This window comes from Medicago sativa, chromosome 1 (assembly GCF_051527215.1).
Source record: "Medicago sativa cultivar Bolivia chromosome 1, Bolivia_mono, whole genome shotgun sequence".
Taxonomy (NCBI): Eukaryota; Viridiplantae; Streptophyta; class Magnoliopsida; order Fabales; family Fabaceae; genus Medicago; species Medicago sativa.
In genome coordinates this window covers 62,325,456-62,334,123 of record NC_140749.1, presented here as the reverse complement: position 1 = coordinate 62,334,123, position 8,668 = coordinate 62,325,456, and the positions used below count along the sequence as shown (strand labels likewise).

Here is an 8,668-nt window from a genome sequence, read left to right as displayed (position 1 = left end):
CGGCCAAGATCGAAATCGCAGACAGTAACGAAAACGGAAACAAGAACGAAACTTGAATCGCAATGTTAGATCAAGTTGAATTTTTTTTGTTTTTTGAGGGAAGATCAAGTTGAATAAGAAATCATTTCTTCCCCTTTCTCAAATGTCGCCTTTTTCATTGGCTCTGATATTGTCTTTTTAATTTTTCAATTACTATTTCTAATGAAATAATGATAATACTAGTTAACAATCAATTATTTTATTTTGCTAAAAAAAAAAATCAATTATTTTATTTAATTTATTTTAATTCTGAATTTTTGTTTTTTAGTGTGCCACGTGTCGTAAAATGATTGGACCACGTGGCACTCCGTTAGTTTTGTTTTTTTTTTTAACGGAAAGTTAACGGAGGGACCAAAACCAAATTTTTTATAAAGCGCAGGGACTAAAGCCAAACAAAAAAAAGTGCAGGGACCAATGCCAAAATTGGGTGAAAGTGTAGGGACTAATCACACATTTAATTGTTGTATAAATACTTGTTCTTGTGACAACAAACATTAAGGAAATTCGTTCACAATTCACATTTCTATAGTTTCCACTCAATGATATTTTCTCTCATAATATTGTATCATAAGTATCGCATTGATTTTTTTTATTGGTCTTTGTGGATTCCCCTCCATTCTTGCATTTTCTTTCTTTGATTTCATCCTGCCTCCATGCACAATTCTTGTTAACACTTCTACGCAACCAAAAACTAATTAGAAGAAGTTGTAAGTTGCAGCGGTATTCAAGCTTTTCTATAGGATCGTTCTTTCACAAGTGGTAGGAGGTGTATGTTCAACAATTATTAAGATGCAATGATTATATGCAAAATTTTGGTTATCTTGATTGGTTCCTTACTATGACATGTATAATCCAGAGTGATTAGAAATTCAACAATATTTAGATAAGTATGGTAACCATGCAACATATAGTCCTGATTTAGCTGTAAAGTTTTTCATTTGGTTGCGTAGGATGATAACAAGTATATTTAGTGTCGAAATACCTAATTTTTTTTTTATCTTTCGTTTCATTTTTTTCTTATGGCTTTGTATCTAATATTTATTTATATTTTTTTAGGGGAATATTTATTATTTATTTATATCTTTAATTTGTTCCGATAATATTTTAGGTATGCATACGATTGACTTTCAAGATATATGTGCAGAACTATGAAATAAAAGACTACCTTTCAAAAAAAAATGAAATAAAAGACTATTCTCAAAATTATTTCTTGTCATGATAAAAGACGGTAATTGTGTCCTCGCGCTTAGCTTAGTTGGTATAAACAATGCATAAAAATATGCAAGGTCCGGGGTTCGAACCCCGACCAGCACAAAAGACGGTAATTGTTCAAAATATTATCTAAAAAATATATATATTTATCAATCATCTTTTGTAAGAGCGGCTATCATGTCTATTGGCACGGAGATTCTAGAGTTATGTTTACAAAAAATTTATCTAAAAAATATATATATTTATCACACATCTTTTGTAAGAGCGGCTATCATGTCTATTGGCACGGAGATTCTAGAGTTATGTTTACAAAAAATATGTATAGTTGGGTAGTTGATATGTGGTTCCATATAACCCAACATTGATCATAAAGTATCATGCTCATATCAATAAGGAATTTTGCAACAAGTCCAATCGTATTAAGTACTTATTTAAATATATTAACAAAGGTTTTGATAGATTCACTGCATTTATGTGTATTGACGGTGAAGAATGTGTAGATGTGTATTGACGGTGAAGAATGTGTAGATTAGATATAACAATATTATGATTATTGTTGCTTGTAACCTTTTGAGTCTATATGAAAAATACTTCATCCGTCGCTATATGTAAGCACCCTTTGCCTCTAATAAAAGGGTGCTTAGATAGGGACAGGGGAGTATTTGCTTTTGATATTCATGGTCTTTGATTCAATGTTTGACATTTCATTTAACTGAAAACAGAGTGTTGTATTTAGAGATGGTGAAAATTTGCATTCAATTAGGAGAGTCAGATAGAGATGGTAAATGCTGCCTTTTCTCTTCTAAATATGAGGTGGTAAGTTATGCACGACACATACACGGGTCCATCCCTAAACTAGTATTGTTGTGATTTATCATTTTCATGTGACTTTATTTCGTAAATAATTTTAGTCTAGAATCAACAAAAATAAATACTGCAAGAATACGCTTGATGGTAACATATTTTACAATTACAATCAATCAGCGATAACTGTAAGAACACTAGTTTGTATCATTGAGATTGAAGATATGCCACCCTTTCTTCCTCATCGTCATCAAAGTTTTGGGATCAATGAAATTCTAATACTCCTAGCATAGCAAGAACTAGGTTGTGTTTAAAATCATAAATTTGCAAAATCTAGATAAATAGGTATTGTGATCCATGATCCGTCAAAAAAAAAAGGTATTGTGATCCATTAGAGTAAGTAACAAAGGCAGGTAACTATTTTAATGATGTTAATGAATGAATCTAGCAATTAAGGATGAATTTGACTTTTTTAGAAACTAATCGTATGACCGATTAGATTCTAATTTAACTTGAGAATAATTTAAAACTCCAAATGATAACGTAATTGAATGGAATAGATTTGATAATTGATTAGGATTCCTTCAAAGTTTTGATCAATTAGATTAGGTTAATTAATTAATCGATTAGTGATCACCAAATTAAGAGAGCTGTACTAGGATAGGGTTGGGCTTGCTATTAATTCATTTAATTTTCCGGAATGTTACGAAACAAGTTGATGAATTAGTGTCGGAAATTATGGTGTTGTCATGGCGTTGGAGTATGGGTAGGCTTAATATGGAAACTTTTATACTATGAATGAAGTTGGAATCCACATGAGTGTCTCTTGAGGTAGTTGCTTGTGTGTGATTTTGGAGGTGTGCTGTGCTTGCCCAGGGTGTTTTAATTGCTGTTATCTTTCTCCTCACAGTAGGCTGCGGTTTAAGGCCTCTGCTATGCAGCTGTTTGTGCTGGAAGCGCCTTATATTTGGCTTTGTAGGCTGGTGTTGAGGCAATTGTATGCTAGGGTGGGGTTGGAATATATAGCAGTACCTTTGTTTTGGGTTTCGGCTAGTTCTACCCCTTAGTATATTTTGGCATCAGGATTAGTTTGGGAGTTGGGTAATTTTTGTTTTTATTTTTTGTGGTTCCGGGTGTTTGTCTTGTATGTATTCGGTGTTACGTCTATATACGACACCTGGTGTTTTTGTTCCTTTTCTGTTTTTTCTGTGAGTGGTACTGTTATTAGTACAAACTCGACGAGAATAAATTTTGCCAATTCAAATATAATAATAATAATAATAATAATTCTTACAAGTTACATGTGACAATTATATTTGAATCAATGATGATACTATTTAAGAACCGAATCTTAAGTTTAAGAACTACTTAAGTAACTTCTATTGGAGACACATTTAAATCAAAATCTTGTCATTTTAGGTGTGTATTTATGGACCATTCCCTATTATTTTGATATCAAATTAACAATAGTGTTTATAACAAACAACGCAGGGCAAGGCATGTTTGTTTTTTCTTTTATTTTTTTTTTTGGGAAATGTTTGTTTTTTAATTTGTTGACGGTGCTGAACATCCATTTTCATTGGAAAAATATAGTTTAATTATATGTTTGGTTGATTGTCCAAGTACGTTAACTTGAAGTTATTTTTGCCACCAACGCAGGTTGAGTTGAAAATATCATCTTTTATGATTTTCCATTGGAGAAACCATAATGCTTATTTCCATTTTGTTGTGCTCTTTTTTTATATCTAAGAAAATACAAATATATAATCTTTCTGTATTGATGCAGAAATTATCAACTAGCATGCACATGCTCCAATGATTGTCAAGGTTCCTCTACATGTGATAGATTCGTAACTTGAACCCCTTTATGTTAAGGAATATATATACAGCACAAACTAGAATACTACAGTCTACAGGTGCATGAAGGAACTGTCTTTTAATCTAACCTTAAAGATGAATCGATAATTTATGATCATCTCTTATGACGAGATTTATTACATATGATATACTCAAAAGCCGATGAGTGAAAAGGAAAGGAAAAAAAAAACTAACATACTTGTAAATGATTACTGATGGTATATGTTTTTGACTGGTGCTGAAGCAATCTTTCCCTTTATCAGATTCATATTGCTCTTCCCTGTGAAACTCTTGAATCAATTCATTTCATGCTGTCTATCGGTCAGGTTTATTGGGATACTGACGATGAACGTGTTGATCACCTAATCTAATTTTGGTCTTAATCCCTTTATTTTGCAGAACCACCTTGTGACCATGTTGTGTTCCAGGATGCACCTTAAGAACAACATCTCCGGTAAGAGTTGGGACCTGAATGGTTCCGCCCAAAATTGCTTGACTGATACTTAAAACAGTATCTACATGAATACGGGATATTCCCTGACCTTGATAGTAACATAAAGATCACCAGGAAAATCACTAGATGACCCTGCTGCACCACCACTTCCTTCAATCTAAATGGTCTCACCATTGTCAATCCCAGACAGAATATTCAATTAACACTAACTAAATTATCACATTGACTGAAAAATCAAACTTAATTATCACATTTCAAGAATATGTATTGCAAAACTTCAACTCTTGATCCACTTCAACAACCATGTTTGAATAGATCATTCTCATTTATCCCGCATAAATAAACAAAGCCTAAAAAATGAAACTTTGGTTGAAAGAAACAAATTGCATAAAATATTCATTTATTTTGATTTCTTACTCATAGACTAAGCTTTCTATATAGGAAACTTTTACACAATTTTGATTTCTTACTCCCAGACTAAGCTTTCTATGTAGGAAACTTTTACACAAACAAGAGGATAAGGTTTTGTTCGTCAAAATATTGTATCTGTCAGAGTTACCGTTAAATTAGATACATATATCGAGAATATCACTTAAAGGAGGTTTTGTTGTATAAATTAGACCATGACTTCAAAATCATGTTTCTTTCATGAAATTTACTCACTATATGCTTACGTGCCATGAAACATTCAATTTGCAACACGCAACACATATGTACATTCTGTTTTAAGAGTTTCCTTCTATTTTAGTCTCTATTATCCTCGAAAGTGTAAAGGCAAAACTTTAGGGTCAACAATTACTCAGAAAAAGGTGTATCAAAACAGAACACTTAATAACCCAACAAGGATGTTCCATATTACAACTCAAATTTGCTTCTTTATAACAATTGCTTTACTTCATCTTTTCTACATATGCGCTGGAGCTCGCGTGCTGCCGCCAAAAAGGACTCTGTATAGGAAGAAGACAACGTAAGAAAGAAGAAATATGTACTCACATAAAGCATCTTGGTCCATCAACATAACAAGTCATACAAATATACAAAAAATACAACTAAGGGCATGTTTGAACTGATTCATTTAAACTTATCTACTGACATAAGCACTACTGTTTAGAAGAGCTTATGAAAACAATTTATGGCATGTATGTAAGTCGTTTTCAGCCCTTTTTCATAAGCTCTCTAGGATAGCTTATGAAAACAGCCTATAGTTTTTATGAGAATATATTATGACTTTATTTTATCATTTACTATAGAAATAGCTTAAACATAAGCACTTACATGATAATCACGAATGTTATAAGTGTTTAATTAAGTTGATTATGCAAACATGGTCTACGTACTGAACAAGATATATTACCTTTCCAAATGCAGAAGGATTTCTGATTGATAGGTGAACCAGTTATTGACTGAATAACTTCAAATAACATATTCTGTGGAGTGCTCCTGAGCTCTTGTACCACTCCATATATGGTTTTCCCATTCTCAAAGTAAATATGATTATTTGGGTGCTTTGTCTTGCAACCAGCATGCCTTTCAAACTCGTATGCATTAATAACCTGAAGAAATGCAATATTAGACAGAGCAAGTTGACTTCAAAAGGATTCTCCTCTACGATGATTAAACAAACTTGCCTTGGCAAAACTACACGACGGACAGCTGCACAAATACCCAGCACCTTTTATAACAGCTCGAAGTTCCTTCTATTAAGCATAGGAAGAACCAGACATGTGATCAAAGATAAGCTACTGCAAAGATGAACTCATCAGGAATACGAAATTTTACCTCCCGTGACCAAGCTTTATACTTTACAGAGACGCCATCCAGCATACCAGTGGATAGCAAACTTCTGACGTTTGAAGGGAAGTTATTTGAAGTAGCCTTTTTGGACATTTTCATCTCCTCTTTTGTCTTGGGAACATTTTCAGTTTCAGATGCAGACGTCTGAACTGTACTTGGAGGTACTTTAGAGCTTGATCTAACCAACTCTCTTTCATTTGCAACTTGTGACATATGCGAAGGTGCTTGACCCATAAGCAGCCCGTAGTCGGAAACAAATAAGTCAAATGGGGTTGCATCGTCGTCGTCGCAGCCACCAAAGGATATGATACTGCTTTCTCCTTTATTATAAGAACGAGAAACAAATGGCATGTCATTTCCCCTCTGATGGTAAGTGTGACCCATTGATATGGTGCCATCTCCAGCCTTATTGAATAAGCGGTCACTTAACATAAAATTGTCATGAGCCTTGTTGTAGGCTTGAGCAATAGACACGACATTACTATCTACATTACTGTATCCTTGATCCATTGGTATTGCATTACAAATATCTGTGTATGTTGAAGGTATTGATAACTTGCCACCTCCCTTGTTATAAGATTGACTCATCGACATTAAATTGTTCTCCGTCCTATCAAAAGCGCCACCCGTCAATATAACATTGGCATCCCCTCTGTTGTATGAGAGACATGTTGATATTGAATAATCACCTTCCTTGAATGCATGAGTGTTTGACACGGTGTTGCTAAACCCTCCATCATAGGGATTATTACTTGGAACAGACATGAAATTCTCAGACTCCTTCACCTCATTAACTTTGACTTTTCTAATCCCGTTGTGATTAAAAACTGGTTGAGAATCTTCTAGTGTAGTTGACATTGATAAACCAAATGAGGCATCGCCCCCAAAAGGATCCAAGATATCCTTTCTCTCCGCACTCAACTTATTATCTATATTTAAAGGGCAAACATTTGTGTCTTCAAAATTCATAATTGCAGCACCTGGATCAAATAGTTGTGAAGTAAAATGGCCAGTTAAAGAGTGAAAAGTCAAAGAATTTCCCCAAGACAAAATATTCGAGCTGAGCATTCCTGATGATAAACTGTTTGGAGCCTCCACTGCTTGTTTCTTATTGGGAAACAGATCCACTTCAAGGCCATCCATGAAGGACTGATTAGAACGCTTTGACTCGATTCTAGAAGAATTCTCATATGTCATATCATCACCCTCATTCAAATTCCCAGAACTCTTTCCCATCCAAAATGGTTGATTGTCGAACGACTATCACAAGAAAAACATACATTAGAAAAATGCAAAAACGCACCCAGCAAAGAGTTTTATATAGAAATAAGTTTTAGGATGCTTCTTATTACAAATAAGGGAAAAGGGTCATATTTTAAGGAACTTTTAAAGTACACTAACAATAACCTATTCACCTGATAAAACAGTTATTGTTCAGAATGTCATGCAAATAAAAGTACAAAAATCATATCAATTTCTAATTTAAGTTGTAGACTGTAGTACTTGACACTAAAAGTGGACCACAAAAACATATGCAAGTGCAACAGCAAATTAAAATAAGTAAATAACTAATAGCCCCAATGTTTTTTTTTCTTCTTCTCTTTCAAGATATCACATTTAAAACAAAATGGTAAACACTTGAAATTCAAACATCAAACACAAACAACATAATCCATTTCTGGGCAACAATGTTAATTTCAAAACAATACATACCATTTCCTTCAAAGTAAGCTCATAAGAAGAAGCACTTCAAGTCATCTTAGAACTAGTAACAAAATCTTCCTGCACAGAAAAATGAACAACAACAACAACAACAAAAGATTATTTACACGAAAATCCATCATGCAGTGAAGCAGTTCAACAAAGTGGGAAAATGCATTTGATAGATACCGTGATTATTGTGCTGGGCACATTTAGAAGAGGTGATTGGAAAGTTGAAACCCTAAACTTAGGATTCAAAGATGATCGCGCGTGAGTGCAAGATCTCTAACAGAGAGAGAGTTCATAGATTTTTTAGGCTTTTGTGTTTCTCGGGAAAGTTAAGCGATGGTGCTCCGCACGATCCTTCTGTTAAACGTCATATTGTACGTACACGTGCCATGATCCACTTCTCTGCTGTGCTGTTAAATTATTATTAAGTTTTTTTTTAAGGAATTAATTAGTTTTATTTTCTTTCTTTCCACAAAAAAAAAAAAAATGTTACAAGTATCAATTATTCCCTCCGGTCACATTTATAAGCAAAAAAACACTTTTTAGATTCATTCAATGTTTAATGTATTTGGTCAATATATAGACCAAATACATGATGTATTCAATAAACTTAAAAAGTGCATTTTTGCTTATAAATGTGACCGGATGGAGTAATTTGTTAAAATGATGTTTTTTTTTGCTAACCCCAAGATTTTTGTGAAGGGTGGTGATATAATCTGATCAATAATTGTTTCTCTCAAATATAAAAAATATATTTTCTTTTATTCGTATAAATCACAACTTTAAGCATAAATCATC

General features: G+C 33.3%; 1 protein-coding gene across 1 annotated transcript; it reads right to left on the bottom strand.

Annotated features, from left to right (window-relative positions):
* Positions 1 to 4,954: 4,954 nt before the first annotated feature.
* Positions 4,955 to 8,151, bottom strand: LOC146956167 (uncharacterized). The gene is made up of 6 exons (XM_085727257.1): positions 8,051 to 8,151; positions 7,874 to 7,942; positions 6,146 to 7,420; positions 5,995 to 6,063; positions 5,721 to 5,919; positions 4,955 to 5,313 (listed from the first exon to the last, which is right to left on the bottom strand). Exons 2-6 carry the CDS (start codon positions 7,874 to 7,876, stop codon positions 5,243 to 5,245), a joined length of 1,617 nt encoding a protein of 538 aa, XP_085583383.1. The 5' UTR covers positions 7,877 to 7,942; positions 8,051 to 8,151; the 3' UTR covers positions 4,955 to 5,242.
* Positions 8,152 to 8,668: the final 517 nt, after the last annotated feature.

Bases quoted from the DNA above. Each gene is read 5' to 3' on its own strand.
- LOC146956167 (XM_085727257.1), bottom strand. The intron at 6,064-6,145 runs GTAAAATTTCGT...TATGCTTAATAG, and splicing joins ATAAAGCTTGGTCACGGGAG to AAGGAACTTCGAGCTGTTAT. The intron at 5,920-5,994 runs GCAAGTTTGTTT...GCATTTCTTCAG, and splicing joins CGTCGTGTAGTTTTGCCAAG to GTTATTAATGCATACGAGTT.